At 44.0% G+C, this 27,029-nt stretch overlaps 1 protein-coding gene across 2 annotated transcripts in view; it reads right to left on the reverse strand.

The window, feature by feature from the left end:
* The window catches only part of UXS1 (UDP-glucuronate decarboxylase 1), an 84,821-nt gene that overhangs the window by 44,146 nt on the left and 13,646 nt on the right, over positions 1–27,029 (reverse strand). The window contains exons 2-5 of one of the 2 annotated variants that reach the window (XM_012737643.3): positions 11,192–11,219; positions 9,834–9,882; positions 8,690–8,733; positions 4,941–5,001 (exon numbers count right to left, since the gene is read on the reverse strand). In XM_012737643.3, the coding sequence (XP_012593097.2) occupies positions 4,941–5,001; positions 8,690–8,733; positions 9,834–9,882; positions 11,192–11,219 (182 nt within the window). Of the gene's footprint in view, positions 1–4,940; positions 5,002–8,689; positions 8,734–9,833; positions 9,898–11,191; positions 11,220–27,029 lie in introns of both variants that reach the window. The other variant, XM_012737642.2, reaches the window with a different exon arrangement.

Consider the following 27,029-nt stretch of genomic DNA (forward strand, 5'->3'; position numbering starts at 1 on the left):
TTTTCATTCTATTCTGTTTTATTCTCCATTCTGCCATCTCTTTACCAAAATTCTTGTTCACTTTACCCTGCTGTTTCAAACTGAAAAATTAACAGTAGGAAAACACCAATTCTTTTTACCCCAAATAAAAAGCACATAAACCCCTAAGTCTATGGTTTTGAAATATGGAATTCGCCATAAACCTCCCATTCAAACAAAATCTCCCACACAGTGCAATGCATCATGGGTGAAAGACGGCAGAGCCACCTGGGTGAAGACATTAGGAAGGGAGGGAGACAGGTAATGTTAGTCAAGGCCCAGGAAGAATCCTCCATCACCACTGACTAGACAGTCATATGTGCTCTGGTGAAAATACTAACAGAATGGTTTAAAGCAGAATGGTTGAGAGTAGCCCTCCTGGTACTCAATAGCGTTCAATTAGCTTTATTGGGAGCATCATTTTCTAAATCCCCTTTGATTTAGAGATAAGAGACTGACACCTGGAGAAGTCAGGCTTTTGTCTAAAACCCTCAGATCACTAGTCACGATAGACTAAAGCTAAACTCTTGAATTGTGTGTATAAAATCAACTGCAACCAAGGGGTTAAAGCTTTGTTAGTGGCCAAAGTTCTGCAAGTTATAGCCTTAGCTAAGAATCAACCAGCTTCTGCCCCTTAGTTTGCTTACTGCTTAGGAGCCTGGTCACAAGATTTAAAACTTGCCTTACTAGCTTCCATAGATAACACCTCTACTGTGGAACCTAAGATGCCTTTTAGGGGTTTTCCACACCCTCCATTCCTGTGACTCACATCGTAGAAACTGACTCAGCACAAGAATGCAGCTTCTACATCCCTGTGATTTCACCCCCAACCCAACCAATCAGCAATGCCAATTCCCTAGCCCCCTGCCTGCCAAATTCCCTTTAAAATTCCCTGCCTAGAACTTCCCGGGAAGTGGATTTGAGAAAGTTCTCCGGTCGTCTTGTTTGGCTGCCGAACAATTATTAAATTCTTTCTCCACTGCACCTGTGCTGTCTCAGGGCATCGCCGGCAAAAAGAACCCAGTTGAGCAGTAACACTCTTTCTAATCACACGCTCTCTCCATGACCTGTCAATTTGTCTGGCTCATGTTTTATCTTGAGCACTCTTACATTCTACCAGTACACCTGAACAATGATGATGAAAAAAGATTTTCCAGAAAAATACCTAAATTTCAAATTGATGCACCACTAGTGCTTAACTCATGGGATGAGATTTCATTTTATTGTATTTTTCCCCAGTTTCCATGGTTTTTAAATTTAAAAAAAATTACAAGTTTGTAAAAGAAATTTAACCCCTTTTTTGTAACTTTATATATCTAAATGCAAATGTTTCTGAAAATAAGATGTGTGGCAGTCTAACATTATCCCTTCACCCAAAATATCTGGCGGACAGGTCAGACATAGCAGAAAAATACATCATATTAAATTAATCACTTCCAACATTTCACTAGTATAAGTAGTGACATAAAATCATTAGAAGCACTTTAGCCTTGAAAACAATGCATTTGGAATTGTTTTTCTAGAGTGATTCCCTTCCATCTAAAATACTTAAAAGATTTATATAACATAGCTGGATAGTTATATAATTTTTTGTCCTAATCAATTTGAGCCCATTAGGCAAGTGTTTCAAATGGAAACAAAACCCGTAGAAGTTCAGCATTTTAAAAGCTTCATCAGGAACACTAATCATCAAACCCAAGCACACCCTTTGAATAATGAGGAGCTAATACCCAAAAGACAGTAGGAGACAAGATGTAAAATCTCCTACAATGAAATGGATTAGAATTTACACAGCTTTAAATGGCTTTAAAGCATTTGAGCCATCTCAATGTGCTGTATTTCTTGCCCACATGGGAGATAATAGGCAGCCAAAGTGGTCCAGTTCAAGGTCGGCATTCAAACTCATTATGCTTAGCAAATCAGCAAAAAGAACATATTTCTGAACAAACTTCTTTTTGTTGAAGCCGCCCTAAGGCCTTATCAATTACTGAAAAGGCTTTAAGTTTTAGTAACAATTTGCCAGACTTGGGTGCCAAATGACTCTGAAATGTGCTTAACCTATGAAATGGGAGATGAGTTAAAAATACTAAGTCCATTTGTTGTAGTGATGCATAAAGTGAAATAAACTCTACAATACTCAGCATCGACAGGAAGATCACTCCACACAGAAATAAGAACAACCCTGGCAAGATTGTGCAGAGTTCATATATCAGTGTTGCTATGGTGTAAAGATGTCCTCCAAAAAGCATGTGTTGGTAACCTACTCCCCAATGTAACGGTGTTGGAAGGTGAGGCCCCAGGAGAGGACATCAGGCCATAAGAGCTCTGCCCTCATGAATGGATTCATGCCATCATCACAGGAACACATTCATCATTGAGGGAATGAGTTCCGTATAAAAGAATAAGTTCTGCTTTTTGTCTCTCTCACCTTCTCTTTGCCCATCCACCATGGAATGATCCAGTAAATAAGGCCCTCACCAAATACCAACCCCTTGATCTTAGACACCCAACCTCCAGAACCATGAGTCAATAAATTTCCATTCTTTACAAATGACCCAGTCTCAGGTATTCTGTTATAGCACCACAAAACAGACTAAGGCAGAAAACTGACCCTGGAGAAGTGGGCTATTATTATAACAAACACCTGCAAATGTGGAAGCAGCTTTGGAACTGGGTGATGGGCGGAGGCTCAGAGAACCGGGAGAGGCAGGGTAGAAAAGGCTACTGCCGTGAATGCAGCATTACAGGCCATTCTACTGGGGGCTCAGTAGAAGAGGAGAGCCCTCCCGAGTCTGAGAGGACTTAAGTGGCTGTGATCAGAATACTGGTAGAAATACGGACAGTGAAAGCCATTCTGATGAGGTCTCAGGTGGAAATGAGGAACAAGGTATTAGAAACTGGAGGAAAGGCCATCCTTGTCACAAAGTGGCAGAGAACTTGGGCAGATATGTGTCCTCATCCTAAGCCTTTATGGAAGGCAGAACTTAAGAGTGCTGAGCCAGGGTATTTGGTGAAAGCAATTTCTTAGCAAAATATTGAAAGAGTTGCATGGCTTCTGTTAACTGCAAACAGTAAAATGAGAAAGAAAAAGGATTTAAAGAAAGAATTTATAATTAAAAGGGAAACAGAACAAAAAAATTGGAAAATCCCCAGCCTAGCCACATAAAGAATGAAGAAGTGTGCACAGACCCTTTGTTAGCGGGATTAGCATGGCCAGAAGGAAGCCAGGTTCTAGTCATCAAGACAATGGGGAATGACCCTGACATTTCAGAGACCTTGTGGGCAAGCTAGAAGGTTGAGGACAAGGTTTTCAGAGAGGTGCTCGAGGTCAGCACTCACTGCCTAGTGTTGCCTCGAGGCTGTGCTCCCTGCATTAAGGCACAGTGCTCCTTGGCCATCACAGCCATGGCTCAAGCCAGTCCAGGTGCAGCTCAGGCAGCCACTCCTGAAGGCACATGCTATAAACCTTGGTGGTGACTACACAGTGTTCTAATTCTGCAGGTTCACAGAATGCACAAGCTGTGGGGGCATGGCTTCCTACACTTATATTTCAAAGGATGCTGTTGACAGTTTTGGGGTCCAGACAGAGACTTCTCACAGAGGCGGAGCCACCACCAAGACTCAGGAACTGTAGCGCCACCAGTGTGTAACGCCAGGCTAGGGAAACTACAGGCACAAGACTCAAACTTGTGACAACTGTTGGGGGTGGACTGAGCCCAAGAAAGCCATAGTGGCAGGGCTGTCTAAGGCCTTGGGGGCCCACCCCAAACCCCAGTGTGCCTAGGATGTGGGACACGGAGTCAGAGAAGATCACCTGGAGCGTTAAGATATGATGTTGTTGACCCTGATGGGTTTGGGGCTTACTTGGGACCGGTTACCCCTTTCTTCTTGTCTATTTCTCCTTTTTAGAATGCAAATGTCTATCCTATGCCTGTCTCACCATTGCATTTTGGAAGTACATAACTTGTTTTGATTTCACAGGCTCACAGCTGGGGGAATTTGCCTCAGGATGAATCACGCCTTGAGTCTCAACCATATGATGCTGAGACAAGACTTTGGACCTTTGAGCTGGTGCTGGAAAGAGTTAAGATTTGGGGGCTAACGGAATGGACTGAATGCATTTTGCATGTGAGGAGGACATAAATTTTAGGGGTGGAATGCTGTGGCTTGAATGTATCCCCCAAAAGGCCTGTGCTAGAAACTTAATCCCCAACGCAACAGTGTGGGAAGTGGGGCCTGAGAGATGATTATTAGGCCAGGAGAGCTCTGTATACATGAATGGATTAATGCCTTACAGAGAAAGTAGGTTTCTGCGTAAAAGGATGAGTGGCTCCTTTTTTTTCCCTCTTGTCCTCTCATTGCCTTTCTGCCATGGTATGATGTGGCAGGAAGGCCCTCGCCAGATACCAGCCCCTTGATATTGGACCTCTTAGCCTCCAGAACCACGAGCCAATAAATTTCAATTCATTATAAACTACCCGGTTTGCAGTACTGTTAGAGATAGCAGCACAAAACGAACTAAGACAAGTGTACACCATCAGATTTTGTGACCAATCTGACAACCTGGCAACAAAAACCTTAGAAAAATTAACTTTTCTCTGCTACTTGAGACATGAATATATTTCTAGATTCATGCTCAAATGCATACATCTTTTTGATGCAATAGAAATAACCTCCAAAGAGGAGCATACAAGTACTAACAGACTTTACAGTTTGCTCTGGGTGAGATTTATATAAGCCATCTCAAAAAGGCAAAAGACTTGTGGAATCAGAATGTGGTGCTGTTACACAACTCTGTGCACATACTATAAACCACCGAATTGTAACTTCAGAAGTATGAATTTTATGATATGTGAATTATCTCTCAATTAAAAAAGAAAGTGTCTTAATATTACAAATACTAATCAGATGTGCAAACTTACCAAAATTCTTTTACGGTCCTTTTCTGATAAAAACTTCACTGGTGGATATTTCTGGGTAAAGCTGTATAACATGAAGGGATCACAAAAGAAAAAGTCAAACATCTCATTTGAATATTTTCTCCTCCTACCATCGATGCAAATGCCAGATTTTAGAGCTGTTACTGTTACTTGCTTCTTTTCTCTACTCTGAATGAGTGCTGGAGGCACCAAGTATAACTAGCTGACTTGAGTTCAAGAAATATCTAACCTGCTACTTGTTTAGAATCAAGCTAAGAATATGACTTGAGATTCTATTCCTGAGAAGCAAACATTTAAAAAGCTATAGGCAACCAGCAGCCACTAAAGCAGAGCAGGCTGTCTACCTCTACTAGTCCAGTGAAAAACACGCAGTGAGGGAAGAAGTGGCATTTTTGTCTGCTATGTTTGGGTCAGAAGAAAGAAAGTAGTTTTGTGAAGTCACAGGCCCAATGCTGGAGGACTGTCTCAGAAGAGTGAGAAAAGGTGTCAGTAAAACTCTGTCTCCTGTTCTGGGCAGTTCCACAATTGCAGAATCCCCCTCTGAGCAGTGTCCCTGGGTAAAACGACTGGGCATCAGCACTGCATGTCTCTTACTTTCTGCTCTCACCCTATCTTAAGTCTTACCTTACCTTTTGATGCCCTCCTGCCCCTCCCAAAGTGCCACGGGTCCCCAGCCCACACTGATGTTCAAGGAGCAGGGCAGCATAACCAGTGTATAAAATATCCAATGAGAAGGGATAACTGCAGATTTGAAATGTACATTCTTAAAGTGATTCAGTTGGGAGCAAAAGTGCTTTAAATAAAATCCAAGAGATCCACTTTGTCATTATTTTGATAGGTGAGGTGCTGGGCCAGCGGCACCGTCCCAATCCCCTCCCTGGCCCCAGCACCAGCACAGCTCCAGGATACAGAATGCATTTCCCTAACTGTCACTGAACTGAACAGAATATGACAGGTCACTGGACAGAAGCCCTCAAAGCAGGGGTTTCTCATCTCTGGAAGCATGCCTACATTGGAGCAACAGCACTCTCTTTCACAATGCAGATGCTTCCCCTACCAAGAGTTCGCAAATTCTCAAAAGGCTGAGTTTACCTTGCAGACTACAAAATCAGATGGGAGTGTCTGAGGGCATGGATGGGAACCCTGGCCTTCCCCCTGGTTGGTTCTGTGGACCCCCACACAAGCCCCCCAACAGCACTGTGCACCTCAGGGCTTCCTCCTCCACCCAGGGGGAGCAACAGCTCCCCGCCCCCAGGACTCCCAGGTGCTTCATGAATTTCATCTACATCTGGAGTAGGGGCAAATCCTGCCTTCAGTCAGGGCCCTGCTGAAAGACTGGATCCAGGGAGCCAATAGGTGCCTTGTTTGCCACATAAAACTTCTTGTCATTCCATCTCCTCCCTCAACTACTCAGCTGGGGAGTGGCCCTGTACATCTCACACCCACCCCGGTTTCCGTCATTCCTTGGAGCTCACAGGTGCACGCCTCCAGCCCACACCCAGCCCCAGGGCACAACTGAAATTCTCCTTCCTTCTCTCCATGGTCACTGGCACTGGTGCCATCTCTGACTCGTCACTTTCCTTCACTCGCTGTCGGAGTTCCTCCCCGACCTTCTCTGTGGTTTGAGGGACAGTGTCACACAGGGGAAGGGTGCACAGCTACACAGCGGACGTGCCGGGAGAGAAAGCGATTCTGTGAGCGGAGGTGCAGCAAGCACGCCTGCGTGGCTACGGAAACAAATTCCAATCCAAGTTGCGAGCTCAGAATAGTCCCCCCATCTGAAAGCTTAAAATGAAATTTGGTAGGCTATTTATACCAGAAGGAAAACAGCGAACTGTTTTCTAGCAGGAAGTGTACTTCAAAGAAATAAAACTGAAGCAAAGGCACAGTTGCTCGACACACACAGTTACGGGCAGGGTGTGGGGGACTAAAAAATACTTCAAACCCTGCGCATTAAAACCTTTAATTTAGAAAACGAAAAAAAAAAAAAATAGGTTGGGTTGCTTGCCTTGCTCTTCTTCAATGTGTAGCTACCAAGTTTTAGATTTCACATGTATGATCCAGTTATTAAACTCTTAAAAAACTATCTTACATCTCTCAGGTCTTCCTTTGAGAAGTCACACACACAGAGCTGTGAGGGAAAGCGCCTTCCATGCATACTCTTGTTTGCCAAGACAGATGACAGACTACGGTGATGACAGACCACGGTGACCCTGAGGGCACTACTGGGCCACATCCTTGGCCACAGCTGGGTGCTTGAGAGCACCTGCTGACCTGACCCACGTTGGGCAGCGGGCACTGGCTTCTTAAAGGACTGCAGGAGGTGAAACTCCTGCCCAGTGGACTGCCTGAGCAGTGTTTAATGTGGGCATGAAACCCACATCCTGAGTGCGAGAGATAAGCAAGTGAGGCAGAATGAACTGGATGACGAATCTTTTCTTAAACTCCCGCCCCGCATTAATCCTTCACTAAGTATTTTACGCCATTCCAGACTCTAACCTTACTGTTTAGTAGGCTAGCCAGTAAGAAGTATTCTTATTCAGAATTTAAATTATCGCCATCATTTGTTATCTATTCAAAGAACTTTTTTTTCAGAGACAGGGTCTCACTCTGTCACCCAGACTGGGGTGTAGTGACATGATCATAGCTCACTGTAGCCTTGAACTCCTCATCTCAAGCAATCCTCCTGCCTCAGCCTCCAGAGCAGATGGGACTGCAGGTGGGGCCACCACACCTGGCTAATTTTTTTTATTTTTTCCAGATAGGAGTTTCACTATATTGGCCAGTCTTGAACTCCTAGCCTCAAACAATCCTCCTGCCTTGGCCTCCCAAAGTGCTGGGATTTCAAGTGTAAGCCACTGCACCCAGCCTATTCAAAAAACATTTAAAGATACCAAGATGAAATTAAACAAATGGCATATATTCCAAGTGTTAAGAAATGGGGCTGTGATAACAGAAAAAGCCCACATATAATCCACTTAGGCTTCTACAGAGATTCCATCCTCATTTCTTTCCCTATATAAATATCATCTATAACTTTCAAAAATAGCTTTATTTCTTGGGAGCCACATTGCTCAAAGTGACAAGCACATCAAGAAAACATATTCCCAGTTACAGTCTTATCTTGCCAGCATCAAGATGGTTGGTCATTCCTACCACATAAGTAGTCAAGAAAAATAAAACTAGACAGAGCTCCATCAATTTCCACCACCAAGCCTTGTCAGCTGTGTTTGTACTTGACCGCCTAACTGAAACAGTGACGCAGGCTTGCTGGTCACCTGACTTGCTCACCACCCTGGGTAACAGAACCATCCCAGAATAAGTAACCAATAAACAGACCCAAGACGCAAATGCTCACCCTCTGCCCCTACTATACAGGTGGCCCTCGTGGTTTGACAAGAATGAGTTACCGGTGAGTTCTTAGGATTAAACTCTTACTTGTGCTTCTCTTTCCAGTTTTAAAGCACAAAGAACATCATAAAAGCATCAAAGGGAATCACATAATTCTCACATTTCAAGAGATACCATTCATAAGCTATTGCCTGTAGGAAGTTATCTAACTGATTCATTTTTCTTTTCATAAATAAATATTACTGTCCAAAGAAGATGATCACCAGTAGACAGGGGATTATTTGGGCCAACATAAAACCTGCCTTTCATCTTTCCTTTGACAGAGTTACTTAGTTGAGAAGCAATATTAAGTATGGACCTTAAAACAAAAATATACATACCTTTTTTCTAAATCTCTGATTTTTTCTCTTAGTGGTTCAACAATCTAGAACAATAACCAAAATCAATTTTAACATAAAAACAGAGTCCTTGACCTTTTTCACCCCATTCTGCCATTTCAGATAAGCATGGCATAATCCTAAAACAGTTTTAATTTTTTATACAAATTCACTTTCAAGTTGAAATTAAGATAGACCACTTGAATCACAATGCTAGAATTGAGTTGACAAGTTATATGTTATAACTCTTGTTTCATAAATGCCTAATGAAAAATTAACCTTTTTACTCACCCATCTTAGTAGGGAGAATGTAAAAAGTGTTTCAGGTTCATAAAAACAGGTATATAAACACTACTGGTCCCTTTGTAGGAAGAATCCCCTAAGCACAGGTCATAAAAGCTTAACATCTTGTTTCTGCAATTACTGTATATTTATGTTATCAGCTGCAGCACACAAACTGCAAGCTGTGAGTCAACCCCCATCCATGTGTGGGGACAAGGTGAGTCTGGGCAGAAAGACAGCAATCCAAGGGCTTCCCTGTGACTCCGAATTCGGATTCAAATCCCCACTGACCTCCTAGCACCTCCCCCATAGTCCATGTTACAACAGTCTAGCTGTATCTATATTTATCTATAAAGTACAATCATTTTATTATTTTATACAGAAGTTGTATAATCAAGCAGAGGTGCGAGCTTTTAGTTAGGTGTGTGACTCCCCCATCTGTGCCTATACAGATGTTCCTCTGTCCTAACATCTTATTTGGGGCCATTTTCCTTGCAGCATCTTGCTCAGGTGAGTGGATGTTGGTATAGGCTTCCATCTCTTACAGTAATCACTTCCCTTTCTCTAAGAAAGGCTCACCTAAAAAGTCATGTAAAAGTGTGAATCCATTTTGATTTTAAGGTAGAATCTGTTTTAATAAGTCACACCTTTATGGAAAAAAAAATGGACCAACAGTGACAGAAACTGCATCTACAGGACAACAAACACAAAATCTCCTCTTAAGGGAGTAATTTTTTGAAAGATGGTTTCAAAAGCACACAGAACAGCATCAAGCTACCACAAATAAAGAAAACAGCACAAGCAAAAGAAGTGAAATTGACAAATATATCAATTAAATAGAAGCAAACATGAAAAAGAGACTAACCTCTTCAATCTTGCTTTCAATTTTGAGTTCGCTGTTCTCCTGGATAGACCTGTTGAGTAGAAAGCTACAAAACTGAGATCAATCGAAAGGCTTTGTGACTTCAAGATTTGTTTCTGAACAAATTAGCAAAATACAGACCAAACGCTACAGACGACCTCCCTTTCCGGCCTGCCCAAGCATCAGTCATGTGTACCCATTCCCGTCACAAGGGGATGCACCAGAGGAAAATGAGACAACTGAGGGAAGGCCAGGGGTAGGGTTGGCAGGCAATCTCCTTAAATCCATCTATGAACACATTCAGCATTACCTACTGGATTGCTTCTGTTAAACTAAAATAATCTCACTTCCATGTTACAGCTAACACAAAACTTCAAATTAGAAGCAGGAAGTGTCTATAGGAGTACGTTTGTCTGCTGAGCTTTCCTGGGGATTTAATGCAAAATGGAGCTTTCTAAATAAAACCACAGAGCTCCTTTCAATGAGATCCAAGCACCCCACCCAGCCACACACAGCAGCCTTTGTCAGGAGACATATACATGTCCTGGTGGTAGGAAACAGATCAATATCGCCCCACCTGGAAGAAACAACTACACATGAAAGGCCTCCTGGGGGCACAGGAAACGTTCACCTTTTGTAGACTTGTGCAGTCATATTAAAACTGCAATGCCAGCTGAACCATCATAATGTGATTGCTATTCTTGCATTTTTCAACGCCACATAACAAAGTGGAGCGAATTTTTCTTTAAGTGGGAAACTACTATAAACAGCACCAAATTTGTTTTTGCAAGGAATACTTACTACTTTTTGGGTTTTTTTTTAAAAGGCTTTTTTAATTTGATAAAAGGATAATTAACACAAGGATTTTCATTCTACAAGAGTCCCTTCTGCCCTAATTAATAAATACAAATAATACACACAGACCTAATCCTGGGATAGATTGGTAGGTGGTCTCTGCACCCAACCAGTGGTTTCCCTAAAACAGCTCCTTTCTCAAAAGGCTTTGCCAAGACCCCTCGGTGTTCTTGCTCAAGCCACCCAGAAGTGGACTTTCCACTTCAGGAGTGTGAAAGCTGGGGTCGGCCCTCTATTATCTACACAAAAAAGGGGAGGGAGGAGGCAGCTGCCCACTGCTTTACATCTGTATTTCAACTCTGGTCAATGTTAAATCAGCCAATCTGCTCCATTCCTGGAGAATACCCACAGGAGAAAAGCAACAGCCCAGATGTGTGAATAACAAACACTGTTTCATTTTTTAAAAATATTCCACAATTAATCCAGGCCATCAATGGTATATATGCACCAACTGAAATGTGTCTATAAAACCCAACCACAATACCCAAATAATTAAAAACAATTACCTCATATTAACAAAGTTGCCCCAAACAGCTGTAAGAAAAAGAAAAAAAAGTCAATATCTGAGTTCATAACATACAGGGATTCCCATACAAATATATTTAATAATAATATATAATATATAATAATATATATTTTAAATATATTTTATAAATATATTTTAAATTTTAACCAGCATTTTAAAGTTCACTAAAAAGATTATAGTTCATAAAGACAATAAAATGCACACTTTGTTTTCAAAGAATTAAGTCCTATTAAAAAATTAAGTGGAAACCATGGTCAATATGTTCACCTTAAAAAACACAAAAACACTAAAGCAAAGTTGAGGTAAGCAGAGAATTTATTTGGGCCAAATTTGAGGAAAGCAACCCAAAAACACAGATTCAAGTTGCCCTAACATACACTCTGATTAGCAACAGTTATAAGTAGGCTTTTAAAGGAAAAGAAGAGGTAGTTACTAAACTGTTTACCAAGAATTTCCATTAAAATAACATAAACTACTGATTGGCTATACAGTGTTCTTTTTACCCCAAATTCCATGAACATGAAAATAATGAGTGAGGCAGCTAGTCTGGAATAAAATATCTTTAAACAATTGCCCCCAGGTATTGGGGGCAGTGGTGACTTAAATCCGATACTCAGGTCCCACTGGGCCAGATCAAGCTTGCACAACTCAGACTGCTCTGAGCTATCTTTTGGGGTTTGCAGTTCAAGGGTGCATGTTTTGATAAAGAGTATGTCCTCTACCTGTGTTTGAGGAAGAGCTAGTCACAAAAAACAAAGAATCACATGCCTGATAAAGATCCTAGGTTTCAATCCAAACTCTCCCTTTATGTGTTGATGCAAAGCAAAATCCAGAATAGTTAAATAATAGCCTAAAGTGTGGCTTAACTCCAACCGGAGAACTACCCCGTCTCAGCACTTAGCACATCTCCTTTCCATCACAGCTGCTTGCCTGCTGGTCTCCCTTTCCGATCAATCAGGCACCTGGCAGGCAGGTTACCGCATGTGTCTGTGTACAGCTGCCCATCAGTGCATGTGTCTAAATCAGCCCTGACCCAACGGTGAAATTTTTACTATGGATGATTTTAAAATGTAATATTAATACTAGACCATAGGCCGGGCGCGGTGGCTCATGCTTGTAATCCTAGCACTCTGGGAGGCCAAGGCGGGCGGATTGCTGAAGGTCAGGAGTTCAAAACCAGCCTGAGCGAGACCCCGTCTCTACTATAAAAATAGAAATTAATTGGCCAACTAATATATATATATATATATATATATATATATATATATATATATATATATATAAAATTAGCCGGGCATGGTGGCTCGTGCCTGTAGTCCCAGCAACTCGGGAGGCTGAGGCAGTAGGATTGCTTGAGCCCAGGAGTTTGAGGTTGCTGTGAGCTAGGCTGACGCCACGGCACTCACTCTAGCCTAGGCAAGAAAGCGAGACTCTGTCTCAAAAAAAAAAAAAAAAAAAAATACTAGACCATGAGTGCTCACTTTAATTTAATAAGCAGAGGATTTTTCCATAAAGAAACCTTTCCTGTAAGTGGTCCTAACATTTTGTACACATTCCTACTTGGTGCTCATGTGGCCACTCCCCAGATACTGAAGGCCTCCCTAAGTGCCAGGTGCTCTTAGGTACTTCCAGGTGCTAGGGACAGACAGAGCAAATACAAACACCATCCCTGTCTCCCAGCTGGTGATTTTATGAGTTTGAGAAGGCCTTAAGGTTAGAATCTAATAATCCCAGCCATGTTAGCATTGCCATCCTCTAGCACACAGTAGGGGCTTAATTATTATTTACTAAATAGGAGTCAGTGCCCAAAATCACACCCCTGTATAAGAAATACCCATTGTCAAGAAGGAGAATGTTAATTCCATAAAAGTACCTCTCTCTTCAAATAGAGGAGAAAACTATTGATAAAAAAAGATAGCAAAAAGTGGGAAAAGGGAGAAATTAAAATCAAGGTACACTAGATTCATTTTTTCATTTAAAAAAATAAAAACTGCTTATATCTTTGGACCACATGGATCTACCTTTGAGTATTATTCTCAGGAAATAAGTATATATACAGGAAAGTTGCCTTCACAAATATTGTGGCCTTATTTATGTAATCACAAATAAAAAGGAATAAACTAAAATACTCTACAACTAGAGAATTGCTGTATAAATTATAATATAGCCATTCAATGAAATCAGAAAGCCATTAAACATGACTATGAAACTATTAATATAGCATAACACAGTTACGATAGTACCACATGAAAAATATATAGAGTATGATTATCAGTACTAAAAAATACTTTGGAAAAAAACACTGTGTAAAATTGTCAATATACTGAGTGGCATGAGCAATTGTTTATTTTTCCTTGTATTTAAGTGCTTACCTTGCTTTTTAAAAAGGAGGGGAGAGATTTTTAAAATCTTGCTAAACTCCATGCCATGGTATCTTGTTCTCATCTTTCTAGACACCTGGAGAATGTCTGGGTCAATCCTCAGCTCAGACACCAAGCACTACTGCCACCACCACAAAGCCTGCAAAGATCACCGGGAGCCACCAGGTGCCAAAACCTATGTGCATTTTTTTTAATTGTGCTATATCTCAAATAAATATACTCTCATTTTGGCTTTAGGATTTAGCTGCTTATCAAAGTAAATGAAAAAGCAGTCCCTCTCTATGCTATGGAATCATCCACTTCTTCATGTGTCTTCTGATGGGTGGCACATTTGAGAGGCTTTTCAAATCATCTCATAGCTAATTATTCAGTTTTTTCTTTCCAACCTTTTCTTTAGCAAGTTTGAAGTGTCTATCTCAGAAATGTCTCTCAGTCTTTCCACATCCCTTACTCCAGAGGTCCCCAACCTTTTTGGCACCAGAGACTGGTTTCATGGAAGACAATTTTTCTATGGGTGGGTGTGGGAAGACAAAGGTTTGGGGATGACTGAGGTGCATTACATTTACTGTGCAGTGAAACTTCCCTGCTAATGAAAATCTGTATTTGCAGCCGCTCCCCAGTGCTAGCTTCATCTCAGCTCCACCTCAGAGCATCAGGCATTAGATTCTCATAAGGAGCTTGCAACCAAGACCCCTTGCATGCAAAGTTTAGGTACGGTAGGGTTCGCACTCCCATGAGAATGCCGCTGCTGATCTGACAGGAGGCGGAGCTCAGGTGGTAAATACAGATGAAGATTCCCTCACCGCTCAGCACAGCCCAGTTCCTAACAGGCCATGATCTGCTACCAATCCGTGGCCCAGGGGTTGGGAACCGCAGCCTTAGTCCATTTTATAGCACTGAAGGCTGCCTCCCGTCCCAGAGGCCTTCTCCTTCCTTGACCCGGATCTCCTGAGCCTTCTCCCCTTATCCACGGGTCCTCCTTGAGCATCTCTGCCTGGGGCAGCAGGTGAGGGCCATGCTCCCCAGGATCAGCCCTGGGGAATGATGTCAGAGCCACAGCTTCACCACCCTTTAAAAATATTAAGAATGGATGTAAGTGGGTACGGCCCAGATCCATTTCTGTGGCCCAGACTGCCCCTTACGCCTGGAGGTGTGTCTGCGCATGTGTACCACAAGAAGAGAGCTTCATGAATCCCTTTCCCTTTCTCCTCCTCCCTATTCAGACCTCCAGAGCCCTCTGCAAGGAACTCTCCACCCTCCTGAAACCGCTGCCCATTCCCAAACCCGTCTGCTCTGTCTGCAAGTGGTCTGTGTATTAGCACCTCCAAGGCGCACCTGAGCACTTCACTCTGAGGAAAGCATCCTCAACCTCCCTTCCTGCTCCGGGGGACACTGGTGCACACCACCTCCCCCTACCACCACAAGGCTCACTAGCATTTTGCTCTAATTGTGGCTCAGATGGTCTCCTGCAAGATGAGTAGTTTTCTTATTCACATTAACAACACCAGACACATGTGGTCCAGCACTAAAACTACCTGAATGTATGCCAAGGAACTTTTCCCCTTTTCATACAACTTTTATCCCTTACTTACAAATTTTATCTTCAGAAGTTGTATAACAAATTAATTTTTATTGTTTTTATATCAGGTGCTTTGGCTTCCTTTCAATTTATCAAAAGCTCCATCTACTTTCCTTTGGAGAGAAGAAGGGAATTTAGCACCCAGCACAGACCAAAGTGCACATGCATGCACGCGCATGCGCACGCACACACACGTATGTGCACACACACGTATGTGCACACACACACAGCAAGCAGGACAAACCCTTGCATTGCTGCAAAGTTATTCCAAGGGGGAAAATACAAGCAATCTCCAACAAGCATGGAGCCCTGCTCCTGTAGCTCTGGGCAGAATAGCCAGGAAGGTTGCAGGGCATAAACTTTAAAAGTCAAAACATTACTAAAAATTAATGCCGCTTTTAAAATTTTGCAACCTGCTTGAGTACTTTTGATCCAACCATTTGCCTCACTGCTTACCCCCCTCTTCTTTGCCTCTTTCTGTGTGCCTTCTCCCCTTAAATACTGAGTCCCCAAATCCTGCTTAGAAAAAAAGTTACAGATTTGTCTGTGACTTGTGTTTTTCCCCCAGTACACGCTCAAACTCCAGCTTGATAAACCTCCATTTATTGAGATCTTTGCCTCAGTCCCTTATTTTGAGTTGTCAGGCTTAAAACTGAATTCCCTTACACAGCTTTTAAGATATATTAATTTATTCTAATTTTTAATATAAATTTTAAAAATACTTTATATGCAAACTGAGGCAAACCAGTTTCACAATTCTCATTATGTCTGTATCTAGACTTCATGGTATGCAAAGCAATCCAGTTCAAGAAAACCTTCACATACACATTTTCATTTAGGGCAAAAAATTGAGTTATTTTTAAGGGTATCATTAGAAATGAGTGTCCCTTTTCCAACAAAGAAAAAATTAAAATGTTAACCTCATACCTTCATAATCTCTATAACTTGGCTTCTTAAATACTAATCAGCTATTACTTGAGATAAATTATTTTAGAACACAATTTCTCAATCTGAAGCCTGTGGATCTCCATGGATTCACGAATGAGTTTCAAGAAGTCTAGACGGGAAAATATCTACATGTAAAATTGTGTGTCCACAGCTTTTAAAAGAACTCCAAGGAGTTCAAGACTCCAAGCAAATTAAAAACCACCAATACAGAATCCATAAAAACTTGGAATTTTAAGAGACACATTTGTTTTAGAATAGGGATAGATCCTGAGTCCCTGAATGCAGGCCACAAAGAAAGCAGATTCATCACCAGGATTGCAGATCTGGGACAGTAATGCCAAAGGCCCTCTATTTTAAGTACTGTTAATGATGCTGGATTACACAAAATTGCCATTTCCATTTTATACCTGTTTTAAATGGCTGCAATATGCTTTAGTGTGTTTTTATTAGGCATTCTGAGCACTATTTTAAACCACAAGGCATATGTACTTTTACACTAAGTCACAGGAAGACATGTGACTTAAGGAAACTGCTCTCCTACTGCCCTTACGTGGGCACATACCTATGTAACACGCATGCAAGGCATGTCCTTATATACAATATGACATCCCCACGGGGACTCCCTGTAGGCTTTGCCTCACTTTTCCCATGTTTCCTAAAATTCTTCCTTGCCCATCCACCAGCCATTCGTGCAACTTGATGCTACCCTGCACACCCCACTTCACTGTCTGGTAGGCAAAGGTGGGGCTATGACAGAAATGCAGATGTCCAGGGAGGCCCCCCAGAGAGGAGGCCTGGAGAAGGCTCTCCACATCTGAGCTGGCTGACAAGAAGCAGTGGGTATCCACCTCAGACCATTCCTGCCATGGGAGGTGGAGCACTGCCATAGGCTAGATGCTAGGGAAGCTATCCCCCTTCATTAAGACCCAGGCCAGCAGGCCTGCCCCACGCATGACCCAAACAGCAGCGACAAACGGCTCCAGTACGGGGCAAATGCAAGTCTATTTACGGAGCCCCTGCTAGGAGCCCAGCAAAGCGTAAGGTCTTGCAGCCAGGGTTCTCAACCTGCACTGCCCTTTACATCAAAAAGGCACTCCAGGACCAGTACCGGCAAGGACTGAGATGGACAGCAGTGGAGCAGTGGGGATCCACTCTCCAGTCCCAGGCAATAAAACCCAGGGCTTTCCAGGCCTGCAGGGCCATACTGAATCAGAATCTTTGCAGAGGACCTCTGGCATCCGTATTTTATAAGTGTCCCAGACGCCTGTGACCTGATGAGGGTGGAGAATTGGCACCCTCAGGAACCTGGGGACTTGCCACCACCACTTGTTGCCTACCTCTGTTCACAGAGTCCAGGCTCAAGCCACTCTGCCCTTGCCAGTTCCTCCAACCTGCCAAGCCTGCCATGCCCCAGGGCCTTTGCACTCACTCTCCTCCCAGCTGCCTCTTCATCTTTGTCCCTCCCTCGGTTTATCCAGCTCTGGGAGCAAGTTACCTTATCAAAGAGGTTTTCTTCCCAATCTATCTGTAAGAGCACCACCACCAACACACCACTTGGCCTTTCTTTTTTATCACAGCACTTATCAGCTGATACACCTATCTATGAGTCTATGTTTATTGCCTATTTCTCCCTAATAAAAAGTAAACTCCAAGGCAGTAAAAATTTTCTATGTTTTTGTTCAGTGCTGTTACCCAGGGCACTGACATGGATGAAGATAGTAAGTGCTCACTGAATATCTGCTGAAATGATGAATGAAAAGTTCCTCCAAATGACTGGGAATTGCTGCTCTAAGGCAGGAGTCAGCAAATTCTTTCTGTAAAAAGAGCCAAACAGTAAATATTTCAGGCTTTGCAGGCCATATGATCTGTCACACCCACACAACTCTACCACTGTAGGGTGAACACAGCCAAAGGCAATTCGTAAAAGCATGGCTTGCTCCCATACAGCTTCATTCAAGGACATGGAAATCTGGATTTCATATAATTTTCAGGTGTTGAGATATAGCATTCTTTTTGACTTTTCTGAACTATTTAAAAATTGTTAAAACTTTTTTCGCTCCTGGGTCTTACAAAAACCAGTGGTGGGCTGGATTTGGCCCACGGGCCACAGTTTGTTGACCCCTGCTATGAGGGACACCAGAATGGCCAGGCAATTCTGACCGAGGGAGTTCTCATCCTTGAGGGGGGAAGAGCCAGCCACCACTTGTCTCTAACACATGCCAGAGGTAAAGGCTGCAGCCTGCCAAGTCTCGGGGAGCAGACAGAGGAGGCAAGTCACTAGGTCAGGAAGGAGCACGTGAGCCACAAGCACAGTGGGGCTGGACCAGAGGAAGGTGCTCCTGGAGGGAGCTGGGACAGGGCAATGGGGAAGAGCCATCCTCGTTGCAAATTCCTGACTCAGGAATCCATGAGCATAATAAAATGGTAGCTATTTTCTACAACTAACTCCTACCCATTCTTCAGAACTCACTGGAGTGAGTTCTGGAGTGAGTTCTTCAGAACTCACTTTAGGCCCACTGGGGGTGGGGAAGAGGAGACTGCAAGGTCCAGATGGGCCAGGCTGGTTTTCTTAACAAGCCCCAGGAGATTCTGTTAACAAACCACACATGGGCTCCACTGTGGATCCTTATATATTACTCCAAAAAATCTGGATTTTGGTCAGTAGGCAATGAGCCACTGTTCAGGGTGTGATGAAGAGCAGCAAGGTGCCCCAACCTGCACCGCAGCACATCTGGAAGCAGGGGTGTGATGGGCAGACTGGCAAGAGAGAAGATGGGCAGAAAGTAAGTAATGCAGGGGGTGCTGGGCCTGAGGACTGTGACATCACCAGAAAGGACCACCAGAGGTGGAGGACAGCTGGGGCAGGGGGTACAGGTCTGGAATCAGCACCGTTGGGTTTGGGGCATCCTAGAGTATCCCATAGCGAGCTGCACGGATATGTCCAAAAGGCAGATAGAAACTGATGCCTGGAGCGTGGAAGGCCAGCATCAACCAGGGGTGAGACTAGGACCTGCGTGGGGTGCAGATGGCGAAGGCTCCTTAGAAGGAGGCAATGCCAGATGGTGGCCACAGCCCTGGGGGATCTCTACAGCACCAAGGAACTTGACCAATAAGAGCAGCAATGTTTTACCAAGCAGCTACCCACAACAGTACTGTTTCTAATCACAAGGTCATGGTATCACTGCCAGCTCACAGCGCACAAGACGGGTGGCCAAGAGGTATCCTGTGACTTGCTCAAGGCCAAGCTAGTGCCCACCCATCCTCTTCGTGCCACCCATTCCAGGGGTGAGGTCTCATTCCAGGGCCTGCGTGACCTGTCCAGGGCTGAATCCTTCCCATTTGAAGGAAGAAGGCATCTTGTTCACTTCCAAAAGTGTCCTCCAAGCTAACCCCCTACCCTAGAGTGACACTGCCCTCACTGAAATCCTTGTGGGGGCAACAAAGTCAGCTGTTATGTGCAAGATGCTCCCTGTTTCAGGAATGCAAATAGCAATTCCAAACTTCCACCACTCAGGACAGGAACACGTTAATTCAGAGAGGTATTCAAAGTAGAAACCTTGTACAAACAGAGGGTACTTTAAGCACGTTGGAAAGTATTATTCACAGAGAAAGTTCCAGAACAATGCTCCTGCACACATTCTGCTGGACTATTTACTGTTCCTCTCAACCTTTTCTGGGCATGTGAACTGCACCAAAAGCCTCACATGAGCTGCAAATTTGTTGGGTGCTCGCTGCAAAGGGTCATCATGTTATTTATACAAAGGGAGCCTCCAAGATAGCACTTCTGAAACCTGTCCAAACATTCTTTGATGCACCTCCCTTTGGGTGCAGGGGAGTGTCTCTGCGTCCTCCCTTGAATATGGTGGGCTTTTGGTCCTTGGACCAAAGGAAGCGCATAAAGGACACTATGTGACTTCTGAAGGTGGTCACAGATGAACGGTGCTTCCACCTCATTCACTGGGACATTCGACCTTGGCACCCTGGGCCACCATGGGAGAAGTCTGAGCACCCTGAGAGGACAGGTCACCTCTGGACTCCCACAGCCAGTCCTCAGGGGCCAGGTTTGCCAGCGAGGAAGCTGCCTGTAGGTGGATGCTCTAGCCCCACTGTTTGAGTCATCCCAGCTGAGGTCTCAGGAGTCACAAGACAGACAAGAGCCATCTCCACTGCAAATTCCTGACCCACAGAAGCTGTGAGCATAATAAAACGGTAGCTGTTTTCTACCACTAAGTTTTGAAGTGGTTGGTTAAGCAGCCACCCTAAGCAGAATAGTCACCATCTGTAATCTATCGATGCCCAGGATGCAGCCCTCAAACTCAAACCAAGCTGGGTATGGGGCTATATCTCTCCCTGTCCGAAGCATCTCCCACCAAGTCCATCTGCACAACTCCTCAGGACAAAGGCACAGCTCTGCACAGAGACTGGCCCACCAGGTAAAAATCAAGTGCAAAGTCTGAAGTCCTGGGGAAATCCCGATCCCCCAACCCAGCCTGCCTGCTCCCACCCAACTGTACTCTTCCCACCCCCCATCTGAACAAAACACCAAAAAATTAAGTGTGCCCAAGAAAGATTCACTCTTACCCATCCCCAAAGAACCCCAACTACTCTAGCGCTCTGGAAAAGATTAAATACTTAACTTGCCTTGGATAAACTGAGGTGGCACAACTAAAATGTTTCCTCAAAGCAGAGAAGAATATGCATTTTCCTTCTATTAAGTATTTGATTTTTACAGTTTTGAAGGCTAGAAAACAAAAAATAAGAAAGGCACTGAAAGTTTTATGTGAACTGACTGGAAGGTTCAAATTAGAAGATAATGTTGTTTTTAGTTCTTCAAATTAGAAAGGGGTTATGCAGAGATGAGGGCACTTCCCAGTCTCTAATTCCCACTGAAAGGTGCTAAATGTCAGAAGTCGGGATACCCCAGAGAGTAGCAGTCACCTAACAGGCACCCCTGCCTGTTCCCTGACCTGAAGCAGCTTCGGCCCCAAACCTTGGACCTTGCCCAACCTAGATGCCTTGGCCCGCACAGCCTGCAGGCACATGCTAGTCGTAAGTGATTACACGGGATGACGAATGCCCCAGATACAAAGGCAATGTGGGGCATCCCAGGAGGTTCCAGTAACCGGTGTGTTCCACAAGCCTCAACCAAAGGGCACCTGCTCATCAGACCTCCCCGAGGTCCCAGCCCTGTTCTCAGCCTTCCAGGAAGCCAAAACTCCAGGGAAGAGCCCAGAAGCAGGAGAGAGAGCTGCCCTCAGCAGCCCCAGCTGGCAGGTTCTGAAATCCAGCCATAAAACCCTTGTCAGTGACTCACACCTTCCCATAGGCTTGCCTAATAAAGTCCTACCAACATTCCCAGGGGAAAAAAATCTTGCCCTAAGATGTTACTTTTTTTAAGAGGTGGCTAAAGTATAGGACATAGAGGATTTTGTAGATGACGTCTGGAACTTTAAAAAGTCTTTACACGTAAAATGTCAATGTTAAGTAGTGAAAGGGGCAACTTAGAGAATAGCACATACAGCAGAGTCAAGGTTTTGCTTTTTAAAACAATATACATTTTAAAAACTACAAGTCTTTGTTTATTCTAGAAGAAAGTCTAGGGGACATGAGGTAAGAAGACTTTTCTATAGTTTTGTATTACTTTAATTTCTACAACTGACAGGAAGAAGATTTTAAATACATTTGTATGTCTGTAGAGGATGCCGATTTGGTCTGCCTAGTTCAGGTAGGGCGGTATCATGGCTTTTGGAGTAAAATGTAAAATCCTCCAAACTGCAAATTAAGTTATCAATTAAAATCCCCCAAACCTATGAATCAGAAGAGCCAGAAATTCAAAACCATTTACTTAATCACCTCAAGGAAATTTACTCTATTTTAAAAGCCTGGATAAAAGAAACTCCGTTCCGCAGGGAGCCCTCTGTCAGGAGACAGGACAAACGGTTGTTTAGGCCACCACTGCACAAAGTGGGTCCCTGGACCCTGGCAGCAGCATCACCTGGGAACCTGTTGGAAACGCAGGGTCCAAGGCCCCACCCAGAGCTTCTGCTGTGGTCTGAATGTTTGTCTCCCCCAAATTCACAGGTTGAAATCCTCAGCCCCAGTGTGGTGGTATTAGGAGGTGGGGCCTGTGGTGGGTGATTAGGTCATGAGGGTGGAGCCTCATGAATGGGGTCTGTGCTCTTAAAAGGAGGCCAGAGGGAGCTCCTCACCCCTTCCTCCACGTGAGCACACAGCGATAAGGTGCCTTCTGTGAACCAGGAAGTGGGCCCTCAACAGCACCAAATCTGCCAGCACCGTGAGCATGGACTTCAGCCTCAGAACTATGAGAAGTAACCCTCTGTTGTTTATTAGCCACCCAGTGTGCAGAATGTTGTTATTGCAGCCTGGGCTAAGACCGCTTCTGAGTCAGAAACTCCGTAGTGGGGCCCAATCATCTGGGCATCAACAAGGCTCCAGGTGATGTCGAATCTGAGAACCTGTGCTGTGGGCAGCCCACCTTTGTCCTTCTCACCTGCTCAAATCTTCTCAAGCCAGTCCACGTTTTGGTGAGACAGTCAGACAAGCATCAGAGAGAGTTCCTCTGAGCACACCCCTGCACTGCAGGCACCACTGCAATTCTAGAGGGCCCTTCTCCCTCTGTGCCGCCCTTCCGGCAGGGGCAGCCCGCTGGCAGACCCCCACGGTGCATCCTTCCTTATGTCCCTTTCCCCCACCCCCAGCCCGTGCCCGCCCCACATCAGGCCCAGCCACTGCATGATCAGACCACCTCCTTGGAGGTCCTTCATTTCTGCCACCTCCATGTGGCACTTCTCCCTCTTAGCAGATGGTATGTCCTGAAAGCTGTTGTCTTTGTCAACAGACAAAGATGTCCAAATTCTCCAAACTATTTTGATTGCCCACTTCCAATTATCAAAAAGTCTTGAGCATGCATCCCCATGTTTATATGCCCCTATATTATGTTCACTACAACAGAGATTTAAACAATGTAAAAGGATGAGGCAAAAAGTGTGTGCATGTGCACGCGTGCGTGTGTGTGTGTACAGCAGTTCCACAGCTCTTTCCCAGCACCCATGTTGGGGCTCCATGGGGCATGCACCCCTTCCCCAATCCTAACAACTCCTGGCACTGGCCCCCACCCCATCCACTTGTCCCCACTCTGCTCCACTCCTCCATCGCTGCAGCAAGGAGGACAGTGTAGTTCCGAGCACACTCGGCCCTGCCGCCTTCCTGACCCATAGAATGCCTTCTAGCTTCTTATACCACAGCTGCACTTCCCGGCTATGAAATAGTGGATATCCGTTCATAAATGGGTCTTGTCTCTAATGGACAGCAGGGAAGTGCTGACAAAGCTTACATGGCATCAGGTGTCTGTGGGCCAGACTGGGCGCAGCTTGGGAGCAGGGCCTCGAGTTACCTTTGCACTGTGCAGCAAACCCCTGAGCACTGGTGACCAGTGCTCAGTCAGCTCTCTCCTCCTGAGTGCCAGGTGCTCCCTCCAACCCCTACCTGCCCCCAATACCAGGCACAGGAGGAGAACCCTCTCCAACCGCAGGTCAATCCTGGGCGTCCCTGCCCAAGCTCCTGCGCAAGACACCTGAAGGACCCTGGTGATGAGGCCACGCTGCTGCCCCTTCAGCCTCATCATCCATTACTCACCACCTTCACCAGTCTGTCTTCCCATCGTAATACCGAATCCCTCCTCCCCCTCCACCACCACTTCAAGGCTCTGACTTTAAACCCCTGCCCCACCCTGGGCCTCTCTCCACAAAGGCTCTACCCTGCACCTCTCCTGGCCTGTGCTGCTGTCACCTTTCCAAACCCTGTGAGGCCTCGACACCCCTCATTCACCCTCCCAGACAGACCCTTCCTCTGTACCACTTGTGAACTAAATAAAATCTTAAGGCTCTCCTCCGCTGGCTGACTGAATGTACGCCCTCTTGGCCAAGGGGATACCCTAACACTGAGTTTTGGCCATGAGAAGGGAGGTCAGACAGGTGTCATCATGCCCCCTCCCTTCTTGTAGACATCCTCTGTAACTCATTAACAGGCCTAAGGCCATGCCAGACAAACCTGTAGGTCCTCAATTTACACAGCAAATCACAGAGCCTAGGTATAGGCCAGAGGCTTGTCTCTGATTAACAGACTTCCTTATCGTAACTTAAAACACTCCAAGCCTTTAGACAAAGGCTTGGAATTTCTTTAGACAAAGGCTCTTCATTTCTATAACCAGTTACAAATCAAAGAGTCTCTAAACTCACCTATACCATGTAAGCCCTCCCCCCAACCTTGAGACGTCCCACCTTTTGGGGCCAAACCAATGTATGCCTTTCATGTACTTACTGATTTATGACTTCATGTGTAACTCCTGTCTCCCTGAAATGTATAAAACCAAACTGTAACCCAACCACAGCCAGTCCACTTGCTCAAGGCTTCTTGGGTGTGGCTCTAGGCCATGGTCCTCAAATTTGGCTCAGAATAAAACTCTTTAAATTATTTTACAGAGTTTGACTCCTTTTCCATTGACACACTGCAGAGCCTTCTGATTGCTCCTGTCTGACTTTACAGCCAGGACAGGATCCTTGTCCTAATCATGATGTATTCTGCAAGTTCAACTTACACAGGAACAAAGATTACAATTAGAACTTTAACACAGTGGACCTTCAAACCCACAGAAAAGCTTTAGGGTAAAGCTTTAAAGTTCTAAATATTGTGTTCTATCCTTGAGGGTTTTCACTCTTACTCAGGAAGGCTGTAAGAACAACAGGGTGGAGAAACAGAACTTCTCACTAGAAGTCCCGACTCATGGAAAGGCTGCTTTTAATTTAAACGAGGACACACTAATGATATAAAATCTGCCACAGTGTTCTGTGCAACCATTTTGATGACTGAGATAGATCTCTACATTGAAAGATGTTCTTCACGTACAAAGTAAAAAAGCAAATCACAGAAAAATCAATGGCGTAAAACCATTTACATTTTAAAAGCACCAAAAGATATTCTACATACATACAATGAGAAAAGGTAATTTCAGGTGATTCACACATGAAGTACTAAACTGTCAGCTAGTAACTTATGGGAAGGCAAACATGGTCAGTTGGAAGGAAGCCAGCCTTTCCACATGCTCCCATACTGTTTTTTAAATATTAGGAATTAAAATTAAGCCCCAAGACATGCAAAATTCCAATAACCCTTGTAACTTACTGTCCCAATTATAAACTACCCTTGATCACCAAGTGCCTTGGGCCCCAGGTTCTCCAGCTCTACTTAATATTGGGCACAATGGCACTACAGAGAGAAAGCGACCTGCATAGCGTAATGTTAATGATAAGCAGACGACTACTTCTTAGAGCTGCAATTAAGACACACTGTCTGCAAATCTTCACCCGAGAAAATCACGTGCTGTCATTGTAAGGAGGATGACAATAAATTTGCACACACAGGTTTCGCTCATGGGTATCACTCAGTGTTCTAGTCCATGGTGTTACCATTTAACAAGTAAACACTAAAAAAACTCTTAATCTTAAATTTAGAGTACAGCATCGAATCCGGGGAAGAGGGTAAGAAGGAATAAGAAAGAAAAATGCCAGACCACTCCTGATCTCCAGACAGCAAAAAGGGACTTTGATCTTGGAGATTACTAAAAAGATTAAATGACAAGAAGTGAACTCTCCTTCCTTGCTCCTGAACTTCAAAAACACCAGCAGTGCCTGGCGTGGTACCATAGAAAATGCTGCCACATTCTTTCTTTTGCTTTTTTCTACTTAAAGCCAATGTAGGCTCAACCTAAGGAAATATGGCAACATTTTCTCTCAAACAATAGAAAATGGAATGTACTTGCCCCGAACCTACCAAATGAATATATCGCCTGAGTTTTCTGATGGAAAGAACAGCTTCATTAAAGAAAAAGAAAAATCAATGGTATGAAACCACTGAGAGCAAGAGAAGGGGAAAATCCTTCCTACCCCATCCCAGCATCAGACAAGAAGGGCTGCGGAAAAGGTGAGCAAAGCCCTGCTGTTACCATGGTCCCGGCATCAGTAAGGCTCAAACCACACCACACAAGGGACCTTACTTTTTCACATGCACACACCCTGCTCATCTCCTCTGACCCAGTCCGTTCTCTGGCACAAGCAAGGCACGGAGGGACATTGCTACCAAGTGATGACATCCCTGCTGAAAACTGTTGACACACAGCAGCTCCTGCTGCAGACTCCGCCTTCTTAGTGAGCACCACCGATTAAGTTTGAGACTGTTGATGAATGCCAAAGGGGAGGGGCAGAGCTAGTTAAGAAGAAAAAGTAAATTCAGACTTCTCACCACAACTTCTAAAGGGATGGACAATCATCTAACCAAACCCAGAACGCAAAGATACAACAGAACATGCAAAGTTATATTCATTTCTTTTAGTAAGTAGATCATTATGATTAAGAACGAGAAACAAAAGTATACATCTTATGGATTAGTGCAAAAGGCAAACGAGAAATTTTTTCAAAGAGGAATCATGGCTTTGGGGCTAATTTTACTGCTTGTTGTTGAAAAGTTTTGTCAGTAATATATTTGATACTAGATCTTTATGTGGAATGCTAAAGAGAAAGACAGTGGAAATAAACTTCACAAGAGCTAAGAAATGACCAAACTTTTCTGAGGGGTCAAAAAGGAGGATCTGCCTAAATGAAGAAACATGCACTATTTCTGAACAGGAAGGCATTTTAATATGCATAAATTAAGAGGATTGTAATTTTCATCTTCTTTGCACTTCACTCTCTAGATTTTCTGCATTGAGCACCTTATTTTTCTATTTCCACATTATTTCGTAATTTTTAAGTGGGAGTTTTAAAAATCATAATGACAGTTTGAAGTCAGCCTTTTCATTCTGGGGTCAAAGGGCAGAGAGAGAAAGCAGGTAGGGA

Source organism: Microcebus murinus, chromosome 3, assembly GCF_040939455.1.
Source record: "Microcebus murinus isolate Inina chromosome 3, M.murinus_Inina_mat1.0, whole genome shotgun sequence".
Classification (NCBI taxonomy): domain Eukaryota; kingdom Metazoa; phylum Chordata; class Mammalia; order Primates; family Cheirogaleidae; genus Microcebus; species Microcebus murinus.